Below are 24,131 nucleotides of genomic sequence, written 5' to 3'. Positions count from 1 at the left end.
ATCGACATAAATGCAACAAAGCAGGTATAGGAGGTGAGCATAGTGTATTTTTATTTTACACCGGGTAATATATTATTTAAGAAAGGGTTGTCATAGTAGTGGACAATCCATTTAAGTGCCATTTTTAAAAAGCAACAGTACCTGCAGTCTTAAGAATCTTGGAAAGGCATATCCAGGTAGGTATTTTACAATATGCTCATAGACACTTTTTAATTGCAATGACATTCCAGGCTTCAGAATAATTGATGCCATTCCCACTTTTCCCTCTTGACCTTAAAAAACACAAATGAAAGCATGAAAATCAGAAAGCACTTGTAGTTTAATTTATGCACTGTAAAAATTATATATGGTGCTTAAATGTTCACTGTAATTTCAGCAAACTTTTCAGAAATCAATAGCAAATGCAAGTCAATATATTTTCTACTGATTTGCGCAGGCGTGTACTACGGAGGACATAGAATGAACTTCAATCCAATATTGCGGCCAGTATGCAGCCAGCGGGTAAGGAAAGGGTGATTCAAACACCCGAAAACTTCGCCCATATGCCCGAAAACCGGTCCCGCCAAATTCATGTGACAGGTTCCCTTTAAAAGTTGACCAGCGATTTCTCATTTTTCCAAGAAAATTTACAAAAGCATTTATTTTTAGGGACCACCTCACATTTGAAGTGAGTTTGGGGGCTCAATATGACAGAAAATAAACAAAAGAGACCCCGTTCTAAAAACTGCACCCATCAAGGTGCTCAAGCTCACACTCAAGAAGTTATTAACCCTTTAGGTGCTTTACAGGAATTTTTGGAATGTGGAAAAAAATGAACTTTTTTTTCACAAAATATTTACTTCAGATCCAAATTTCTTTACTTTGACAAAAGTAACGGGAAAAAAATGCACCCCCAAATTTGTTTTGCAATTTCACCTTGGCATGCTGATACCCATATGAGGAAGAAAACCACTGTTTGGATGCATGGCAGAGCTTGGAAGGGAAGGAGTGCAATTTGACTTTTTGAAAGCAAAATTTGCTGGAGCAATTGGTGGATGCCATGTCGCGTTTGGAAATCCTCTGATGTGCCTGAACAGTGAAAACCCCCCACAAGTGACACCATTTTTGGAGCCCACGCCAATTTTTTCAGTGATTTAACCCTTAAATTGCCTTTAACCCTTAAATTTAATAGCTTTCAGCAATTTAAGGGTTAAATCGCTGAAAAAATTGGCGTGGGCTCCCGCGCAATTTTCTCCGCCAGAGTAGTAAAGCCAGTGACTGAGGGCAGATATTAATAGCCTAGAGAGGGTCCACGGTTTTTGCCCCCCCCCTGGCTAAAAACATCTGCCCCCAGCCACCCCAGAAAAGGCACATCTGGAAGATGCGCCTATTCTGGCACTTGGCCACTCTCTTCCCATTCCCGTGTAGCGGTGGGATATGGGGTAATGAAGGGTTAATGTCACCTTGCTATTGTAAGGTGACATTAAGCCAGATTAATAATGGAGAGGCGTCAATTCTTCCAGATGTGCCTTTTCTGGGGTGGCTGGGGCAGGTGTTTTTAGCCAGGGGGGGGCAATAACTGTGGACCCTCTCCAGGCTATTAATATCTGCCCTCAGTCACTGGCTTTACTACTCTGGCGGAGAAAATTGCGCGGGAGCCCACGCCAATTTTTTCCGCGATTTAACCCTTAAATTGAATAGCTAGAACGCCGAAATTTTGCATATACACACTACTAACATTAGTAGTGTGGAATATGCACAAAAAATGGGGATATGACATGGTTTACTGTATGTAAACCATGTCTCATATCATGTCGGGTTTTGGCAGGAGAAATGAAAAGCCGGTAATTGAATTACCGGCTTTTCTGCTATATCGCCCTGAAGGAAATGTAAAAAAAAAACAAAAAACCCATAGACTTACATTGGGTTTCGAGTTTCGGCCGATCCCCGACCCCGACTTTTCAATAGGATCGGCCGATTTAGCTCGACCCGACTTTTCAGAAAGTCGGGTTTCGTGAAACCCGACTCGACCCTGAAAAACTGAAAGTTGCTCAACCCTATTCAGGAGGAAAGAGGCGCCATATTCATGTTCTTGTTCAGATTTTGCTTGAATGGTTTGAGGGTGCCATGTCACATTCGTAGAGCCCCTGAGTTACAAGAACAACTACACCTTTGGCCTGGGACAGCTCATAGAATCCCATGGTCTGCAATATCATCTCTACGCCGATGACACGCAGATCTACCTATCTGAACCTGACATCACCTCCTTGCTGACCAAAATCCTACAATGTCTGTCCGCTATATCATCTTTCTTTTCTACTCGCTTTCTAAAACTGTACATGGACAAAACTGAATTTATCATCTTTCCCCCATCTCACTCTACTCCTCCACCAGACTTATCCATCAATGTCAATGGCTGCTCACTTTCCCCAGTCCCGCATTCTCGGTGCCTCGGGGTGATCCTTGACTCTCCTCTATCTTTCAAGCCACATATCCAAGCCCTTGCCTCCTCCTGCCAACTCCAACTCCAAAACATTTCCCGAATCCGTACATTCCTTGATCAAGAAACTGCAAAATGCTTGTGCACGTCCTCATCATCTCCCGACTTGACTATTGCAACCTCCTGCTCTCTGGCCTCCCCTCTAGCAATCTTGCACCACTCCAATCTATCCTAAACTCTGCTGCCCGACTAATCCACCTGTCTCCCCGTTATTCCCCAGCCTCTCCTCTCTGTCAAGCCCTTCACCCTAACTATGACATGCAAAGCCATTCACAATCTGTCTCCTCCATACATCTATGATATGGTCACCTGGTACTTACCTGTACGCAACCTTTGATCCTCTGAAGATCTCCTTTTCTACTCCCTTCTTATCTCTTCTTCTCACAACCGCAAACAAGACTTCTCCTGTGCTTCCCCCACACTCTGGAACTCTCTACCACAACACATCAGACCTTCGCCTACCACGGAATCTTTCAAAAGGAACCTGAAGACCCACCTGTTCCAACAAGCCTACAACCTGCAGTGATGCTCAGTCTACTGACCCACCGCACAACCAGCTCTCCCTGTTATGATCCGGTGACCTTGGAGCCGCATGAAACTTTCTCTGGAGTAGGTGGTAACTGTACTGACCGCAAATCCTGAACTAACACCGCTACTAGAAGTAGCCGTGGGGTGTGCCTAACAAGACCTAGACACCTCGACACAGCCAGAGGACTAAATACCCCTATAGATGGAAATAGGAATTCTACCTTGCCTCAGAGCAGAACCTCAAAGGATAGGCAGCCCCCCACGAATATTGACTGTGAGTAGGAGAGGAAAGACACACGCAGGCAGAAAACAGAATTTAGCAAAAGAGGCCACTCTAGCTAAATAGGAAACGATAGGACAGAATACTAAGCGGTCAGTATTAAAATCCTTCCAAAAATATCTACAGCAGATAATACAAAAAATTCCACCATCTAACTAAAGATGTGTAACATGTATCTGCAACTCCTGAGAATCCAACTAGACTGAGTAAATACTGACACAATCTAAGCTGGACAAGAAAAAACAAATGAATAGCACTGAATTATCAAGCACACAGCATGTGTGCCACAGAAACAAAACCAGACACTTATCTTTGCTGATTTGGCAGCAAGGCAGGAGGAACCAGACAGAGGTCCAACACCTCCCAACAACCATGGACAACTGGCAAGGACTAATGAATCCTGCACACCTAAATATCCCAGTCAGAACTGCAATCAGCAGATACACCTGACCAGGACTGCAACCCAGGGACAACTGCATTACCACCTACAACCACCGGAGGGAGCCCAAAAGCAGAAATCACAACAGTACCCCCCCTTGATGAGGGGTCACCGAACCCTCACCAGAGCCCCCAGGCCGATCAGGACGAGCCAGATGAAAGGCACGAACCAAATCAGCAGCATGGACATCAGAGGCAAAAACCCAAGAATTATCCTCCTGGCCATAACCCTTCCATTTGACAAGGTACTGAAGCTTCCGCCTCGAAAAACGAGAATCCAAAATCTTCTCAACCACATACTCCAACTCCCCATCAACCAACACAGGGGCCGGAGGATCAACAGAGGGAACAACGGGCACCACATATTTCCGCCATAAAGATCTATGGAAGACATTATGGATAGCAAAAGAGGCCGGAAGCGCCAATCAAAAAGACACCGGATTAATAATCCCAGAAATCCTATAAGGACCAATAAACTGAGGCTTAAACTTAGGAGAAGAAACCTTCATAGGAACATGACGGGAAGACAACCAGACCAGATCCCCAACCCGAAGCCGGGAACCAACACACTGACGATGGTTAGCAAAACGTTGAGCCTCCTCCTGAGACAACACCAAATTGTCCACCACATGAGCCCAAATCTGCTGCAACCTGTCAACCACAGAATCCACACCAGGACAGTCAGAAGGCTCAACCTGCCCAGAAGAAAAACGAGGATGAAAACCAAAATTACAAAAGAAAGGCGAAACCAAAATAGCCGAACTAGCCCGATTATTAAGGGCAAACTTGGCCAATGGCAAGAAGCCCAATCATCCTGATCAGCAGACACAAAGCATCTCAAATAAGTCTCCAAAGTCTGATTAGTTCGCTCGGTCTGACCATTTGTCTGAGGATGAAATGCAGAAGAAAAAGACAAATCAATGCCCAGCCTAGCACAAAAGGCCCGCCAAAACCTAGAAACAAACTGGGAACCTCTGTCGGACACAATATTCTCCGGAATACCATGCAAGCGAACCACATGCTGAAAAAACAACGGAACCAAATCTGAAGAGGAAGGCAATTTAGGCAAAGGCACCAAATAAACCATCTTAGAGAACCTGTCAGAAACAACCCAGATAACCGACATCCTCTCGGAAACCGGAAGATCAGAAATAAAATCCATAGAAATATGCATCCAGGGCCTCTCAGGGACCGGCAATGGCAAAAGCAACCCACTAGCACGGGAACAACAAGGCTTGGCCCGCGCACAAGTCCCACAGGACTGCACAAAAGAACGCACATCACGTGACAAAGAAGGCCACCAAAAAGGACCTACCAACCAAGTCTCTGGTACCAAAAATACCAGGATGACCAGCCAACACAGAACAGTGAACCTCAGAAATCACTCTACTCGTCCATCTGTCAGGAACAAACAGTTTCCCCACTGGACAGCGGTCAGGTCTGTCAGCCTGAAATTCCTGAAGAACCCGTTGTAAATCAGGGGAAATGGCAGAAAGGACCACCCCTTCTTTCAGAATACCGACCGGTTCAAGGACCTCAGTAGAATCAGGCAAAAAACTCCTAGAGAGGGCATCAGCCTTAACATTCTTAGAACCCGGAAGATACGAGACCACGAAATCAAAACGGGAAAAAAACAAGGACCATCGAGCCTGTCTAGGATTCAGCCGTTTGGCAGACTCAAGGTAAATCAGATTCTTATGATCGGTCAAGACCACAATACAGTGCTTAGCTCCCTCAAGCCAATGTCGCCACTCCTCAAACGCCCACTTCATAGCCAACAACTCCCGATTGCCGACATCATAATTGCGTTCAGCAGGCAAAAACTTACGGGAAAAGAAGGCACACGGTTTCATCAAGGAAACAAAAAGGATCCCTCTGAGACTAAACAGCCCCTGCCCCAATCTCAGAAGTGTCACCGGAGCAGAAGTAAATCGGCGTTTAAGCTCCTGAAAGGCAGAGACAGCCACAGAGGACCAATTCGCCACATCAGCGCCTTTCTTCGTCAAATCGGTCAAGGGTTTAACCACACTGGAAAAGTTAGCAATGAAACGGCGAAAAAATTAGCAAAACCCAAAAATTTCTGAAGGCTCTTCATGGATGTGGGCTGAATCCAATCATGAATGGCCTGAACCTTAACCGGATCCATCTCCAAGGATGAGGGAGAAAAAATGAATCCCAAAAAAGAAACCTTCTGCACCCCAAAGAGACACTTAGACCCCTTCACAAACAAAGCATTGTCACGAAGGATCTGAAATACCATCCTGACCTGTTCCACCTGAGACTCCCAATCATCGGAAAAAATCAAAATATCGTCCAAATATACAATCAAGAATTTATCAATATAAGTCCGGAAGATATCATGCATGAGGGACTGAAAAACAGATGGAGCATTAGTGAGCCCGAATGGCATCACAAGGTATTCAAAATGGCCTTCGGGCGTATTAAACACAGTTTTCCATTCATCACCCTGCTTAATACGAACAAGATTATATGCCCCCCGAAGGTCAATCTTCGTAAACCAACTAGCCCCCTTAATCCTAGCAAACAAATCGGAAAGCAAAGGTAAAGGGTATTGAAACTTGACCGTGATCTTATTCAAGAGGCGATAATCCAATAATCAATACAGGATCTCAAGAAGCCATCCTTCTTAGCAACAAAAAAAAATCCCGCTCTCAACGGTGAAGAAGATGGCCGAATATGCCCTTTCTCCAAAGACTCCTTAACATAACTCCGCATGGCGGTATGTTCAGGCACAGATAGGTTGAAAAGTCGACCCTTAGGAAACTTACAGCCTGGAATCAAGTCAATAGCACAATCACAGTCCCTGTGCGGTGGAAGGGAACTGGACTTGGGCTCATCGAATACATCCTGAAAATCAGACAAAAACTCTGGAATTTCAGAAGAGGAAGAAGAGGAGATTGACATCAAAGGAACATCATTATGAACCCCCTGACAACCCCAACTAGTCACAGACATAGACTTCCTATCCAACACAGGATTATGTACCTGCAACCACGGAAAACCCAGCATGATAGCATTATGCAAATTATGCAACACCAGAAATCGTCAATCTTCCTGATGGGCTGGCGCCATGCGCATGGTCACCTGTGTCCAAAACTGGGGCTTATTTTTAGCCAAAGGTGTAGCATCAATGCCCCTTAAAGGAATAGGGTTCTGCAAAGGCTGCAAGGGAAAACCACAACGCCTGGCAAACTCAAAGTCCATTAAGTTCAAGGTGGCACCTGAATCCACAAACGCCATGACAGAAAATGATGACAATGAGCAGATCAAGGACACAGATAACAGAAATTTAGGTTGTACAGTACTGATAGTAAATGAACTAGCGATCCTCTTTGTCCGCTTAGGGCAGACTGAAATGACATGAGAAGCATCGCCACAATAATAACACAACCTATTCTGACGTCTGAATCCTTGTCGTTCCGTTCTAGACAGAATCCTATCACACTGCATTGGCTCAGGAATCTGCTTTGAGGACAACGCCACAGCGCGCACAGTTCTGCGCTCCCGCAAGCGCCGGTCAATCTGAATGGCCAGAGACATAAAATCACTCAGACCGAAAGGCGTGGGAAATCCCACCATAACATCTTTAACGGATTCAGAAAGACCCTTTCTGAAAATTGTCGCCAAAGTATCATCATTCCATTTAGTCAACACAGACCATTTTTCATCTAGGGGTGCAGTAATCATATTGACAGCATATAATTTTACACCACTTAGTGGTGAAGAAAGTATAAATTTCATTTTTACCACTAAAATGTTGTTTTAGCCCCAAGTTGTTAATTTTTCTAAGGGCTAATAGGAAATTTTTTTTTAAAACAAACTGAGGTCCATTTTTTCCTGAGTGCGAAAATACCCTACATGTAATCAGGAAATATTTTTCAGGCACAGTGCAAAGGTCAGAAGGCAAGGAGTGCCATATTTTACTGTTATGGTTTGCAGGTTCCATAACCCACTGGGAGAGTCAATGAGGTGCCAGAACAGCAGAACTCCCCATAAGTGACCCCATTTTAGAAACTACACCTCCCAATAAATTCATGTAGGGGTGCAGTGATCATATTAACACCACGGGTGTGTCACATTATTTTATACCATTGGGCAGTGAAGAAAAAATAACTACATTTTACCACCAAAATTTTGTTTTAGCCACAGAATTTATATTTTCCCACAAGAAGTGGGTAAAATGGCGTTATAATTTGTCCAACAATTTCTACTGAACGTGGCAATACCCCATATGTGACTGTGCAGTACACTAAGCCATACGGAGACACTTGGGAGGAAAGGAGCGCTATTTGCCTTCTGGAGAGCAGATTTTCCTAGAACAGTTTGCGGACTCCATAAACAAAGCCCCTAATTGCTCGAAGAGCAGATTTCCCCGTCAAATGACCCCATTTTGGAAATTATACCCCTTAGGGAATTTATCTACATGTGTAGTGCAAGTTTTGATTCCATGGTAGATGGACATTTTCCAGAAACAGGCAGCAATGAATGTTGCCAATGGAAAATTGCAAACTGCCGCTGCAGTGACCAGTACGTTGCAGTGACCAGTACGTTGTAGTGACCAGTACGTTGCAGTCACCAGTTCGTTATGCCCAGCCCGTGCTTCAAGGCACATGCACCTGTAAGTTATACAGACTCTCATCGCTTCAAAAATGTAACACATGGACGCTATATGTTGTTTAGGTACACTGTGCCGCTCAGAAGGGAGGCGGAATTTGGTTTTGGGAGCGGAGAATTTGCTGAAATTCTTTTGGAGGATAAGGAGATATTTCACTTTTCCAGAGTCTTTGTACTACCAGAAACATTTAAGCCCCCTATATTTCAGAGTGCAGGATAAATGTGTGCATAGCATTACTGCGATTTTTGGGAGGCATAATGAAAAAATCAACAGCAGGGAAGAAATGGTTTTATTTATTTTTTACGCTGTTTGTTGTTTGGTATAAATGATTAGGCAAATTTGTTCTTCTGGTCGGTGCAATTACAGCGATACCAGATTTATATTGGGTTGTCATGTTTGGCTGCTGCCACACACTAAAAGATACTTTTTATTGAAAAAACTAGTTTTGTGCATCACCATATTTTGAGAGTTATACTTTTTCCATATTTTGGCCCATAGAGTCATGTGAGCGCTTTTTTTTTTTTGTGGGACAAGACGACTGTTAGGGCTAGAGGAATGCACCGAGTAAATATAGATGTTTTATTGAAATAGATGCGTTCGCAGCCCGGGGTCCACCTGCTGCTAGCAAACGGCGGAACTATATGGCAGTATGAACTAACTCTGTTATTTCACAGAGTAGCCATGAAAGCAAAGCACTGCGCCCTGTTAGACTTCACAGAGGCAAAGGCTAACTATCCAACTGAGAGCAGTCAGTGGTCATGCATGCACACAAAACTCCTCGCCGGAGGTGCCGGTATTCTAGGGGCTTATTTCAGCCAGGTCCCTGAATACATACACACACACAATCTCCTCGCTGGAGGTGCCCGCATTCTAGGGGCTTATTTCAGCCGGGTCCCTGAATACAAACTTACATGACCACACTGGCACAAAATACATAACATAGAAAAATACTAGCGCATGGCCGTGCGGCCATGAGAGCCTTAAATATTTGCAGCATGTACAGGACCTTCCTAGAAGGACCAATGAGAGGCTGCCACAGAGCCTGAGCACCTACAGGACCTTCCTGAAGGACCAATGGCTTTAGCTGCAGTATCTGAACATGTAACCCTTGATCTTCACAGAGAGATCTTACTCTGGGCATGCTCAGAACAAGAAAAGCAGGACTTAGTCCCAGAAGCATCTGCTCACCGCTGCCCAGCACTGACTTCAATGGCAGAAGCAGGGAAAGCAGCAGTAAGGCTACGTTCACACTAGCGTTCTGCTAGTGTGCGTCGCCTTAGCGTCGGGCGACGCAGCGGCGACGCACGCGTCATGCGCCCCTATGTTTAACATGGGGGACGCATGCGTTTTTGTGTGTTGCGTTTTGCAACACTTGCGTCTTTTTTGCCGCTAGCGTCGGACCAAGAAAACGCAACAAGTTGCATTTTTCTTGCGTCCGATTTTCGGCAAAAAACGACGCACGCGTCGCAAAACGCAGCGTTTTTGCGTGCGTTTTGCCGCGTTTTTGTGTGCGTTGTGCGTTGCGTCGCCGACGCAGCGGCGTGCAACGCTAGTCTGAACGTAGCCTAACTCTTTGTACAGAGTCAGACTGAGCGAGACGCTGGGACTATCGTCTCTGCTGAGCAGGCTCCACTGCGGCAGGAGAAGAATGGGAGACCGCAGCGGAGATGGCCCAAGATTCCCCCTGTGCAAAGGTGGGAACTCGACCCCTAACAACGACTTTTTTATTGCCACCTTTTTAAGACACATGACATTTGCTTTCTATTCTGATTTTTGGGAGGCAGAATGAACAAATACCAGCAATACAGGATTTTTTTTTTGGGGGGGGAGGGGTGTTATGCCATTCCGCCTGTGGTAAAATTGATAAGGCAGTTTTATTCTTTGGGTCAGTACTATTACAGCCATTCCTCATTTATATATTTTTTTATGTCTTTCTTGGCACTTTTACACAATAAAAACTATTTTATAGAAAAAATAATTATTTTTGCATGACTTTATTCTGAGAGCTATAACTTTATTTTTCTGGTGATGGAGCTGTATGGAAGCTTGTTTATTGCTGGACAAGATCATGTTTTCAGTGGTACCATGTTTATTTACATCCGTCTTTTTTATCATGTTTTCTTCCATTTTTTGTTCAGCGGTATGATGATAAAGCGTTGTTTTTTTCCTTGTTTCTTATTTATCTTAGGTTGTTCCAGACGCGGCAATACCAAATATGTGTACTTTTTATTTCTTTATTTTTTTCATACAAATATTCATTCATGGGTACAATATCTTTTAATTTTTTTATTGTTTTTTTTTTTTTTATATTTTTACAATTATTTTTTAAAATTTTTTTTACTGTTTTTTTTTTTTTACTTTGTCCCACTATGGGACTATCATATTTTGCAAGGCTGATCACTTGTATAGTATAGGGATCCCTATGTTATGCAAACTGTCAGCTCTGCACTGACAGAGAGCATGATCTAGCAACTTTACTAGCTCTGGTGACCTGGATGTCATCATGATGACATTAGGTCACTATGGCAACGATCGAGACCCTACATTTTTTCATGATACACCAACAAACTTAAGTGCATTATATTGGAATTTTATGTGACATGTCAACACTAAGTAGCAAGTACAGTATTTGTGAGCTGTAAAGAAATTATGGTTTACTATATATTTTAAAAATATATATATGAAAATTGTGATGTACATTTGTATTCATTCCCTCTGAGTCAATACTTTGAAGAACCACCTTTCGCTGCAATTATTGCTGCAAGTCTTTTGGGGTATGTCTCCACCAGCTTTGCACATCTAGAGGCTGACATTTTTCCACATTCTTACTTATTATTACCTGATATACCCACTCCATAGACGTTAGCTTCTTGTATGAAGTCAAGCATTCCAATTATATCAGACACTTCAGTCGTAGCAACATTTTCACCTTTCCATCTAAAAAGAGGAAACATAATTTGATTAAAAATGTTCCATATTTCTTCTAAACACATTTTTAATTATTGTCAAAGGAACATTGTCCTCACTCTTCGAGGAATGTAATTAGGAAAAAAAAATATCTACCATAAGTAAACTGGACAATACAACCACCTGTCACATTGCTATATGTGTAGATAGACCCAAATGATGGTGTGAACATAAACTGCAACATTAGCCGTCATAAAAATATGGGAGTGGAGAATCTTATGAGAAACAACCTCTGTATCATTAGAAAACCTATACTAGCAGCTTCACTAAGCTCCTCCAATGCAGTGGTGTAGTGTGGGGGAGGGGAGGGGTTGCTTGGCCTGACTGCAAATTTTTAGGGGCCAAAGTTTTAAAAGAAACAGAAGTATTCATTTATCTATTTTCTTCTTTAAAAATGTTGCACCGGTAAGAAGTGATGCTGCTAGTGATGACGATCCAAGGCAGTCAACATGCCGAGTGCCCAAGATCTAAGGGCCAGTGCCACTTTGAACTGTATCAGCAAAAATATGATGCTGATACAATTGGATCCAATATTAGAGCAGGGAGCTGTAGGCTAACAATGCACAATATGCACAATATGTCAGCAGCCCAATGCAGGGGGCGCAGTGCATCACTGCACTGTGACACCTGTGGCGGCCCACTTTGTGTGCAGGTGATAAGAGGACTTGTTCACTCAGATTAGGTGAGAACAAACTTTATATAATTTATTTTTGCACAAAGGAGGCATTATTACTTTTGGCAGGGGAATTTGTGGGGTATCATTACTATGTAAGTGGACCCTAAAGGTAGATTATTTGTTTTAAGGGTGTTAGAGTCACACTAAAGTTGTGTGATCATCTTAATTGTCTGTTACCAAATTGTATATTAAAGAGATTTAAGTATACACAGAGAAAAACTACTAATGATTGGCCACACAATCACAAGCAGAAAATCTGATTTATTGCGGAAAAGGTACATCCTTATATAGATTATCACTTATCATATTGATCATTGGTAAAACCTTTTAATTTCTCCTCCCTCAGGAGGACTTTAATCAATATTCATTAGCTTTTATGATTCGGTACTTTTCCTAAGCATTACTTCATTCTTTATTAATAAAAAGTGAATTTGCTATTATATCAAAGTCTTCATAAGGGTTCTAAAACTTGCTGACAGGTCTGACTTTTAGCACATAGACGTATAACCAGTCTCTTTGATTCATAATGTTCACATAAGCGTCCATTTCGTATATGTTCATTCATTTTGGATATCTTCAATCAAATACATATCCTTAATAAGGGGACAGTCAGTGGACATTATTATTTGGGTAAGGGAGAACAATACTTTCTTTGCTCTAGGTGCAAACCAAGCTACTCCACTGTATAATGCAGAGACAGATTACTGTACAATGTTTGGTGTAAAAAGTACAATTCCATGAATGAAAATGGGCAGAACAAGCTCTGTGTAGAGTAGACACTGAGCTATCAAGCAATGATGGACATTTAAGTCTCGCAGCCGGCGTAAGTGGCTAATGGGTGCATCTTAGGATCAATACATGATAAGGATTGCAATGTACTTCCAATGTAAACTATTCTCTTCAGTTCAAAAGTGAGCATACCCAATAAAAAAGCACTAGAAAAGGTTTTTGGGAGAATAGCATGACTTTGGAATGAGAGAAGTTTATTGTTGGTATAATATAGGTGAAAGGGTATGCAGTGTCGAAATACTTTTGCATGTAAGCAAATGTGCCTGTTGAATCTTTGTTCCCTTTTAAACTTTCCTAGGTCATTGACCTAGACAATGAAATCTTAGCTGTTGGCTTCTAACATAGTGTACATTCTGAATCGGCCCCAGCCCCCTCAGCCTCCCCGTGTCATCTTTGCCATCACAATAAGCCTAGTCATCCAAGTGTTGGTAGGCCTGTAGCACAATGATCTGAAAGTTGGATGCTCCACAATATCCTTTTTAAGACAAGAAATTATGTATTATTACTTTTCTATCTTTCAATGGCTAAGAATTTGTTAATTACAGTTATATGAAAAAGTTTGGGCACACCTATTAATCTTAAGCTTAATGTTTTATAAAAATTGTTTTTTTTGCAACAGCTATTTCAGTTTCATACATCTAATAACTGTTGGACACCGTAATGTTTCTGCCTTGAAATGAGGTTTATTGTACTAACAGAAAATGTGCAATCTGCATTCAAACAAAATTTGACAGGTGCATAAGTATGGGCACCCTTATCATTTTCTTGTTTTAAATACTCCTACCTACTTTTTACTGACTTACTAAAGCACTTTTTTTTTGTTTTCTAACCTCATTGAGCTTCGAACTTCATAGCCAGGTGTATGCAATCATGAGAAAAGCTACTTAAAGTGGCCACTTGCAAGTTGTTCTCCTGTTTGAATCTCCTCTGAAGAGTGGCATCATGGGCTCCTCAAAACAACTGTGTAATGATCTGAAAACAAAGATTCTTCAACATAGTTGTTCAGGAGAAGGATACAAAAAGCTGTCTCAGAGATTTAATTTCCACTGTGAGGAACATAGTAAGGAAATGGAAAAACACAGGTACAGTTCTTTTTAAGGCCAGAAGTGGCAGGCCAAGAAAAACATCAGAAAGGCATAGAAGAAGAATGGTGAGATCAGTCAAGGACAATCCTCAGACCACCTCCAGAGAGCTGCAGCATCAACTTGCTGCAGATGGTGTCACTGTGCATCGGTCACCTATACAACGCACTTTGCACAAGGAGAAGCTGTATGGGAGAGTGATGCAAAAGAAGCCGTTTCTGCAAGCACGCCACAAACAGAGTCGGCTGAGGTATGCAAAAGCACATTTGGAGAAGTCAATTTCTTTTTGGAAGAAGGTCTTGTGGACTGATGAAACCAACATTGAGTTGTTTGGTCATACAAAAAGGCGTTATGCATGGCGGCCAAAAAACACAGCATTCCAAGAAAAACACTTGCTACCCACAGTAAAATTTGGTAAAGGTTCCATCATGCTTTGGGGCTGTGTGGCCAATGCCTTCACCGGGAATCTTGTTCAAGTTGAGGGATGCATGGATTCCTCTCAGTATCAGCAGATTCTTGACAATAATGTTCATGAATCAGTGACAACGTTGAAGTTACTCAGGGGATGGATCTTTCAGCAAGACAATGATCCAAAACACTGCTGCAAATCTACTCAGGCATTCATGCAGAGGAACAATTACACTGTTCTGGAATGGCCATCCCAGTCCCCAGACCTGAATATCATTGAACATCTGTGGGATCATTTGAAGAGGGCTGTCCATGCTCGGTGACCATCAAACTTAACTGAACTGGAATTGTTTTGTAAAGAGGAATGGTGAAAAATACCTTCATCCAGGATCCAGGAACTCATTAAAAGCTACAGGAAGCAACTAGAGGCTGTTATTTTTGCAAAAGGAGGATCTACTAAATATTAATGTCACTTTTCTGGTGGGGTGCCCATACTTATGCACCTGTCAAATTTAGTTTGAATGCAGATTGCACATTTTCTGTTAGTACAATAAACCTCATTTCAAGGCAGAAACATTACTGTGTCCTACAGTTATTAGATTTATGAAACTGAAATAGCTGTTGCAAAAAAATAATTTTTATAAAACATTAAGCTTACGATTAATAGGGGTGCCCAAACTTTTTCATATAACTGTAAATAATAAAACAAATGTTCAGGAGTGAAAAGTTAAATTCCCTAAAGTGGGCATGTCATTAATTCTATAAGAAAGTGTTATTTGGCATTTCATAAAATTCCTTAAGCGTTAAAAGAATACTATTTTTTTTCTCCTTATAGGGCAGGGAGCTGCTTTACAAACTTGCAAGTAAAATAATGCCAAGATCAAGAATGTATTTAAACTCTTTGTTTCGTTTACAGTAGATACCATGATGCAGGGCGGGATATGTGGTATGATGGCTGCAAACAGCATTAGGTAGACTGTTACTAACTTATTATGGAGCCACTGAGGTTCTGCCAAGGTTTCCAATAATTTGATGTCAAGAAAAGCACTGTATACTTTGCTAATCTTGTGGTCGAAAGAGCCAGAAAACTCTCATGGCCGTAAAAAGATAGCCGATGGTGCCCTTGACCAAGTATTTTGACTAAACAGCTCAGGTTCCTAGTAGGCAGATGTGAAACTCACGTCTCATGCAATCATTACCACAAGTGTGTGACTTTAGTCTTTCCATATGAGATAGATTGTTGCTGGTGACTTGGGGTGGTTTCATAAATTCTATCCATAATAGAATTCTTACTAATATCCAACTTCCCCATTTTTTTCCCTCAAAGCAAACATCAAATGTTGAAGTGAGGCCCTAATGAATGAAGCCAGGAAAACATCAAATGTTGTTACTGACCTAAATGTATCTCCAATTCTGTCACGAAAGTAGAGAAAATTATCGTAATCTTGAACCATCAAATCTCCAGTGTTGAAAAAAACATCTCCTTTCTTAAATACATCACACAACAATTTCTTGGTTGTGTGTTTTTTATTTCCAGCGTAACCAAAGAAAGGATTAGCATGATTCACTTTGGAAATGAGAAGTCCAGTTTCACCTTTGGGTTGGAGTAGAAAGAAAAAATAAATAGTAATTTATAAAAAAAAGTTCCTAAAGCATACAGTATGATTCAAAAAGTATCAGCGAACATCCAAATGGAAATGTGGAGCTGAACAACTCTGCAGATCTTCCGATATCTGAGACATAAGCCATTCCTTTACCATGTTCAGGTGGAAGATGTACTGTATGCTTCCTGGATAGATGTATAGCCAAGTCAAAATATGTGGGAGACAAGATATTGGATACAAAATGTGAAAATGTGTCCATCTACTGGAATTAACCGTTTAGAATGTACTTTTGTTTAGGTTGTTGCATACACCCCATGACTAAAATAGCTTTAACTATAAAATATAGAATGGTAACCAGAAGTAAGGACTCAAATTTAATTAAATTAACAAGGGTCTGAGGAGACACCCAATGAGAAATAGACTTTGATGCTATGAAAACAAATCAATAAATACCACTTATCAATCAATCACAGGGCGAGATATATAGTAAATTCAGTTATCTCAATGCCAGTCAGTGCATAGTACTCATTAACGAGTGGAAACAATGAGATACGTGCATATAATTATCTAAAATGGTAAGTCACCGATCCCTTATATACCACCTCAAATGGAACTGATGCTATACGTTTTATGTAACCACCCCAATTAGAATTCAGTGTGTGGGGTATTTTATATAAACAAACCATAAGATGTATCAAGTCATATAATCAAATAAATCCATTAGGTGTATCCAATAGAAAAGTAAAAAGGATTGATATCACCCAAGCATTGGCCAACCACTGCGACAAGAAACATTAGGGTATTAATAAGTGATCCATGAAGGTTCAGTCATAGACTTTCAGTATTCACCTGACGCGTTTCTACTCATTTGGGGTTCATCAGGAGCTCAGGAATACTTGTATTGTGCAAATAGCCAGTTGAGAAAGAGGCCTGCCGCTATCTGCGGTTAGCAGGACATAGTGGTCAGCCCTCTTTTTGGGTGAGATCAATCCTTTTTTACTTTTCCACTTTTTACTCCTTCACATATTGGCTATATTTTATAAAATATTGAACCCGCGTGAGTTTCTAAGTATTCATAAAAAAGACCACTTTACCTTTTTTTACTCTTTCACACCAGCCATCTTTGTTTTTTATTGGTTCATCTTTTTGAATGTCATACTTAATGAGTTCAAAAGGAAAGACAAGCTGAGAACAGAAATAAAAAACAAATCGATTTATTGACACAAATTGGTAAGTTCATGATAATCGTGTGTAGATCATGTTTTAAAAGGGCTCCCCATCACAATACAAGTGAATCCTAATGGTTCCAGTCGATGTGCTAAAACCTATCCTCACCTACCAGATCAGCACTGTTCCTTCAAATTCTTTACTGTTTTACCCACCGGAGTCCTAATATCAACATCAAGGGATGCCACAAGGCCAATCAACTTCCACTGCAGTCTGCACATTCAACTTTTTCCACCTTAAGTCCACTATCATTGACTTGTATATAAGTGGAGAACCATCTTAAAAATAAGGCAGTTCTGTGTAATTTTTTTTCCTATACATTTACTGATTTACATTATTAGAGGAGGATTCTATCTTTTTGCATCACTAGTGGGGAAGACTTTTCTTCCTAATTAATATTTTAATGCCTAGTAACATATCATGAGTTATCTTGAATAATAGAAATTAACAACAAATAAACTTGGCAGTTTTCAATTTTTTACTTACGTTTATTCATCCTCAATGTCCAAGATCCTGTCGGCCCCCAACAATGACATGTCAAAACATGGGATTGGTACAGCCTGAGATTGACTAAAGTAGTGATGCGCCTACCCATCATGTCATTGTTGGAGGTTACTGAAACAGGAGCAGGTGCGTTGCCAAGCCAGCACTGCCATGGAAGCAGCAGATTGGGAATTTGGATATATTGATTTTTCAATTGATTTTTTCTTTTAACCCCTTCCCAACATGTCAGGTGCTGGTGTATGGACAGAAAAAAGCCAAATTTAAATGAAAATCAGATTTCTCTACCATGCTCACAAAACTAGTGTGGGAGCTTCACGGAGAGAATCACTAATATCAATTGAACACTCCACAATATAGAAAAATCCATCAAAAATTGGAGTACATGTCCATAAATACTCAAAGAGATTTTTATTACATTGTCAATAAATACAAAACATATTAGCATTAACAGGTCAATACTACAAATTCAAACAGCCAAATGAGGAATGATGGTAGCAATAAGATGGAAAGACACAGCGTGGATAAGCCTAATGCCAAAAAATACTTATTCAAAGTGCTTAGTGCAATTATTAGCTGGGCCAAGATCACAGTACTGGAAAGTTCCAACACGAATTACAGCAATAGCATAATCAGGTATACAGAGCCCTGCGCATAGGCTCAAGAAACCCTCTCCACAAAGTATATTAATACATATAGATGTGCTTGTCGGACCTTACCCAGCTATTGGCAATTAGGACGCTCCACGCTGTGGCCCCAACGCGCGTTTCGCGTCAGCTTCGTCAGGGGGCGGTCATATGGAGCAGGTTTTAGAGCGGACTCTGGAGCAGAGGCCACTCCACGTAGAGGCAGATGCACTTGCTGGCACCTACCCTAACAGCAGTGACCAAAGCTAACTCTGATCATTGCTGTTTAATCCCTTAAATGTAGCTGTCAATCTCTGACAGCGTCATTTAAGGCACATAATCCTGAGCACCAAAACGGGAGGGGATTTGGCTCCAAGAGAGGTGGCAGATGGTCCCACTGCAACTCCAGTGTCTGAGATACTAGGCCGCAGCCGTGGGTACTAGTTAGGTTCCAGACTGAGACGAAGATGTTCAAGCACCGAAGGCCAAAGCTATGCCGATCAAGGTCCAGAATGCTCTAATCGACGGTTAAGCTCTGAAGACCCAAATTACACCAGTCAAGGTTTTCAGCCTAGATAACATCGGACAACAGTCGAGTATTATCCCCTGCCGATACAAACTGAGGAGACGTTAATTGGTGGTCAAGAACCAAAGAGACACTTGGAATACCTGGCCAGAGACTGCAGTCTAGGCCTGTGATCTTAGGAGACATGTGAGACAGGCCGTTATTTCCAGCACAGACTTAAGGTACCGAGCGTGGATAGGGGGAGGGCTACAAACAAGACAGGGTCTGGATGATGAGTGGATCAGACAGACTTTGTAAAAAAAAAGGTGCGGCGAGTGAGATAGAGCCGCAGCCCTCGTCAAGGAGCAGAAAGACGCAGAAATTTCCAGACACAGTTAACGCCAAATACTGGTCTTGATCCCCCACCAGAATTACAGTGGGTATGAAAAGTATTTATGCCCCTTTAAATATTTCCCTCTTTGTTTTATTGCAGCCATTTGGTAAATTCTGAAAAGGTATTTTTTTTCTCATTAATGTACACTCTGCACGCCATCTTGACTGAAAGAAACAGAAATGTAGTAATTTTTGCAAATTAAAAAAAAAAGAAAAACTGAAATATCACAAGGTCAGAAGTATTCAGACCCTTTGCTCAGTATTGAGCAGAAGCACCCTTTTGAACTAGCACAGCCATAAGTCTTCTTGGGAATGATGCAAAAATTTTTTCACACCTGGATTTGGGGATCTTTTGCCATTACTCCTTGCAGATCCTCTACAGTTCCGCCAGGTTGGATGGTGAACATTGGTGGACAGCCATTTTCAGGTCTCTCTAGTGATGCTCAATTGGGTTTAGGTCAGAGCTCTGGCTGGGCCAGTCAAGAATGGTCACAGAGTTGTTCTGAAGCCACTCGATGGTTATTTTAGCTGTGTGCTTAGGGTCATTGTCTTGTTGGAAGGCAAACCTTCGACCAAGTCTGAGGTCCAGAGCACTCTGAAAGAGGTTTTCATCTAGGATATCTCTGTACTTGGTCGCATTCATGTTTCCTTCAATAACAACCAGTCATCCTGTCTCTGCAGCTGAAAACACCCCTATAGCTTGATGCTGCCACCACCATGTTTCACTGTTGGGATTGTATTGGGCAGGTGATGAGCAGTGCCTGATTTTCTCCACACATACTTCTTAGAATTATCACCAAAAAGGTCTATCCTTAGTCCATATCCATAGTCTGGGAGTCCTTCATGTGTATTTTTTAGCAAACTCTATTCAGGCTTTCATACGTCTTGCACTGAGGAGAGGCATTCGTCGGGCCACTCTGCCATAAAGGCCTGAGTGGTGGAGGGCTGCAGTGTTAGTTGACTTTGTTGAACTTTTTCCCATCTCCCTACTGTATCTTTGGAGCTCAGCCACAGTGATCTTGGGGTTCATCTTTACCTCTCTCACCAAGGCTATTCTCCCATGATTGCACAGTTTGGCTGGACGGCCAGGTCTTTTGTTAGACCCAAACTTCTTCCATTTAAGGATTATGGAGGCCACTGTCTTCTTAGGAACCTTAAGTACTGCAGAAATTCTGTTGTAACCTTGGCCAGATCTGTGCCTTGCCACAATTCTGTCTTTGAACTCTTTGGCCAGTTCATTTGACCTCATGATTCTCATTTGGTCTGACATGCAATGTGGGCTGTGAGGTCAAAAGGTACCGTCACACTAAGCGACGCTGCAGCGATACCGACAACGATGTCGATCGCTGCAGCATCGCTGTTTGGTCACTGATTAATGATATCGTTCAGTGTGACGGTACCTTTATATAGACAGGCGTGTGCCTTTACAAGTCCTATCAGTTTAATTAAACAAAGCTGGACAATGATGGAGTAGACCTATCTCAAGAAGGATCACAAGCAAATGGACAGCATGTGACTTAAATATGAGTGTCTGAGCAAAGGGCCTGAATATTTATGACCATGTGATATTTCAGTTTTTCTTTTTTATTTAATTTGCAAAAATTACTACATTTCTGTTTTTTTGTCAAGATGGGATGCAGAGTCTACATTAATGTGAAAAAAATGAACTTTTTTGAATTTACTAAATGACGGCAATGAAACAAAGAGTGAAAAATTTAAAGGGGTATGAATTCTTTTCGAACCCACTGTAGGTTGGACTGTAGACTTGGAGCTGATACTGAAGATACCTTTTGTATACGAATCCATATACAGTACCTCTGTTATATAATTACTTGTCAATATCGTCCTTTTGTGATTTGTCATTTCCAGTATCCCAGTTTATAGTTTGTATTGTTAACAAAATAATTACATTGTTGTTTCCACCTGGTGCCTCTGCTGTTGCATTTTAATCACCTGCTTACAGCTGCATACGCCCTAATCCCATTTTGCGGGACCATTGAGATGGGACCAAAAAGCAGTGTGAAAGTACCCTAAGAAAGGAGCTATGACAAGGGCTATTGCTATAGTACCGATAGAGTAGAATTTTGTGAGTTTTTTTACTGTTTAGTATTTATATGACTTGACAGATTAATTACACCTTAATTAATGGGAAATTGCAGAATATACAGAATATATCTTGGGTAGTTATTTGCTTAAAACTTAAATTGCCTTACCTTGTAAAAGAAATTGCTGCGCCCAACGGATCCAATTTTTCCAGTATGGTTCATAAAACAAATGTTACCCTCTGTGGCACCATACAGCTCGCACATCTTTATATCGCCAAATCTCGTGATGAATTCTCTCCACACATCACTGCGGACACCATTTCCAACAGCCATGCGCACCTTGTGATCCTTTTCATCTTCTCTCTGAGTTAGCACAAAAAATAACATGAAATCAAGATTATACCCTATAAATCAACAACAGATTCCATGTTATATGAGATGTTGTTCATTATGATAGGGAGAAAGTAGTGCCACTGCTAAATAAAATAAGGTCTCAACCAGTGGCGTAGGAAGGGGGGTGCGGGGGGGGGGGCGGTCCGCCCCGGGCGGCACAATGCTGGGGGCGGCCGGCGCTGCAGGAGAAGAAGATAAAAAAAAAAAAAAAAAAGACGCCCCTTTAAATCTTCGGGCGGCGCCGTCCGCCGCCACGACCAGGGCCAGCTCCCCCCACCCCCGGGTCCCGCCCCCGCCCCCGCCCCCCGCTCTATACTCACCTCTCCTGGTTCCTGCGGCGCCGGCAGCTGCAGCCTCCTCTGACTCTGCGACGTCTCAGAGCAGAGGGCGCGATGACGTCACTACTGTGCGCGCCGCTCTGCCTCTCTGTCCTGAGCGTCGCAGAGCCGGAGAGACGCTGACTGCACCGGACCTGCGCTGGGAACGGGAGAGGTGAGGATTTTACTTTTTTTTTTTTTCTTTATTTCTGACTGTCTGGGGCTGGGGCAATGCTGGAGACCATGGGGCAGAATGCTGGACACACTGGGGCAATACAGGAGACCATGGGGCAGATTGCTGGACACACTGGGGCGATACAGGAGACTATGGGGCAGATTGCTGGACACACTGGGGCAATACAGGAGACCATGGGGCAGATTGCTGGACACACTGGGGCAATACAGGAGACCATGGGGCAGATTGCTGGACACACTGGGGCAATACAGGAGACTATGGGGCAGATTGCTGGACACACTGGGGCAATACTGGAGACCATGGGGCAGAATGCTGGACACACTGGGGCAATACTGGAGACCATGGGGCAGAATGCTGGACACACTGGGGCAGTACAGGAGACTATGGGGCAGAATGCTGGACACACTGCGGCAATACTGGAGACCCTGGGGCAGATTGCTGGACACACTGGGGCAATACTGGAGACCCTGGGGCAGATTTCTGGACACATTGAGGCAATGCTGGAGACCCTGGGGCAGACTTCTGGACACACTGGGGCAATGCTGGACACTGGGGCAGATTGCTGGACACACTGGGGGTAATATACTGGACACACTGGGGCAATGCTGGACACTGGGGGTAATATGCTGGACACACTGGGGCAGACTGCTGGACCCACTGGGGAATGGCTGGACACTGGGGCAGATTGCTGGACACACTGAGGGCAGATTGCTGGACACACTGGGGGTAATATGCTGGACATACTGGGGCAGATTGCTGGACACACTGGGGGTAATATGCTGGACACACTGGGGCAGATTGCTGGACAACATGGGGGTAATATGCTGGACACACTGGGGCAGATTGCTGGACAACATGGGGGTAATATGCTGGACACACTGGGGCAGATTGCTGGACAACATGGGGGTAATATGCTGGACACACTGGGGGCAGGACTTGAGGCATGGGCAGAATGTAGATACGGGGCATGATTGGAGACACGGGGCAGGATTGGATCATGGGGCAGGACGGATACGATGGAGGCTGGTGGGGCAGGATGGGGAGATCATATGGGGTAGAATGGATACTCATGAGGGCAGGATACGACAACATATGGCTGGAGCCAGGAATGAGATAAACGGGGCCAGGGTGGGGAATATTATTACCATAGGGGATAATTAAGGGATATTGTTACTGCAGTGATGTATTTATTTTATTTTTTGAGTATACTGTTTTAAATGGGGGGGCGGTCCTGTTACTGTGCAGAGTGACACTATATCACCTTTTTTTCTTCATGTGGTGTAATGTAGAAGTTGTGAAAAATTAAGTAATGTGTTCTGCAAGCGGAGCTCGAGATAACTGTGTTATTTCCTGCAGAAACGAGTCCTGGCTGGAAGGAATGATGGCGGTCTGTGCTGGATGAAAGATGAAGGACTTCACCTAGAGACGTCACTGGTGAGTCAGTGTTACCTATACACTGACACTATACACTGTATACTATATAGAGGTCCTGTGTATAATGTCACCAGTGATCTCTGTATTACCTCTACACAGACACTGCATACTAAGTACAGATCTCCTGTGAATACTGGCACTTATGGTGATAGTATTGTGGTTTTTTTTTTATTACTGATCAGTATTGTAGTATTCAGTCACTATGTGGTGGTAATATGTGGTCTGGAAATGGTGCGGTGGTATTTGTCCCTTGTATGTAGTATTATTCGGTCACTATGTGGCCTGGTCATGGTGTGGTGGTATTAAGTCACAGGTGTGGCATGTGGGGGTGACACCATTAGGCCCAGTTTAAGTTCTACAAAACAGGAAAACCATTTTTGGTAACCTTTGTGTGTATTGAGCTGGGGGGGGGGGGTTTGGGGGGGGGGGGGGGGCGCCAAACTCGGGAACAGCCCCGGGCGGCAAAAGCTCTAGCTACGCCTCTGGTCTCAACCAATTACAACACAGAATAATTGGCCCTGCAGTAAATATTGGCATATTAATGAGCTGCATTGTTGTGCTGCTATGAATGTGTACAACATTACCAACTTTCAGTTTGGAGAACCCT

At 42.6% G+C, this 24,131-nt stretch overlaps 1 protein-coding gene across 2 annotated transcripts in view; it reads right to left on the bottom strand.

Annotated features, from left to right (window-relative positions):
* Positions 1 to 24,131, bottom strand: part of SLC27A6 (solute carrier family 27 member 6) — a 148,385-nt gene that overhangs the window by 7,481 nt on the left and 116,773 nt on the right. For both annotated transcript variants that reach the window (XM_069754017.1, XM_069754008.1), the window contains exons 6-10: positions 21,353 to 21,547; positions 16,982 to 17,072; positions 15,679 to 15,877; positions 11,201 to 11,298; positions 142 to 272 (exon numbers count right to left, since the gene is read on the bottom strand). In XM_069754017.1, the coding sequence (XP_069610118.1) occupies positions 142 to 272; positions 11,201 to 11,298; positions 15,679 to 15,877; positions 16,982 to 17,072; positions 21,353 to 21,547 (714 nt within the window). The remainder of the gene's footprint in view (positions 1 to 141; positions 273 to 11,200; positions 11,299 to 15,678; positions 15,878 to 16,981; positions 17,073 to 21,352; positions 21,548 to 24,131) is intronic.

The sequence above is a fragment of the Ranitomeya imitator genome, chromosome 1 (assembly GCF_032444005.1).
Source record: "Ranitomeya imitator isolate aRanImi1 chromosome 1, aRanImi1.pri, whole genome shotgun sequence".
Taxonomy (NCBI): Eukaryota; Metazoa; Chordata; class Amphibia; order Anura; family Dendrobatidae; genus Ranitomeya; species Ranitomeya imitator.
Note: the sequence above shows the minus strand (reverse complement) of the source record. Positions and strands in the feature narration are given on the sequence as shown.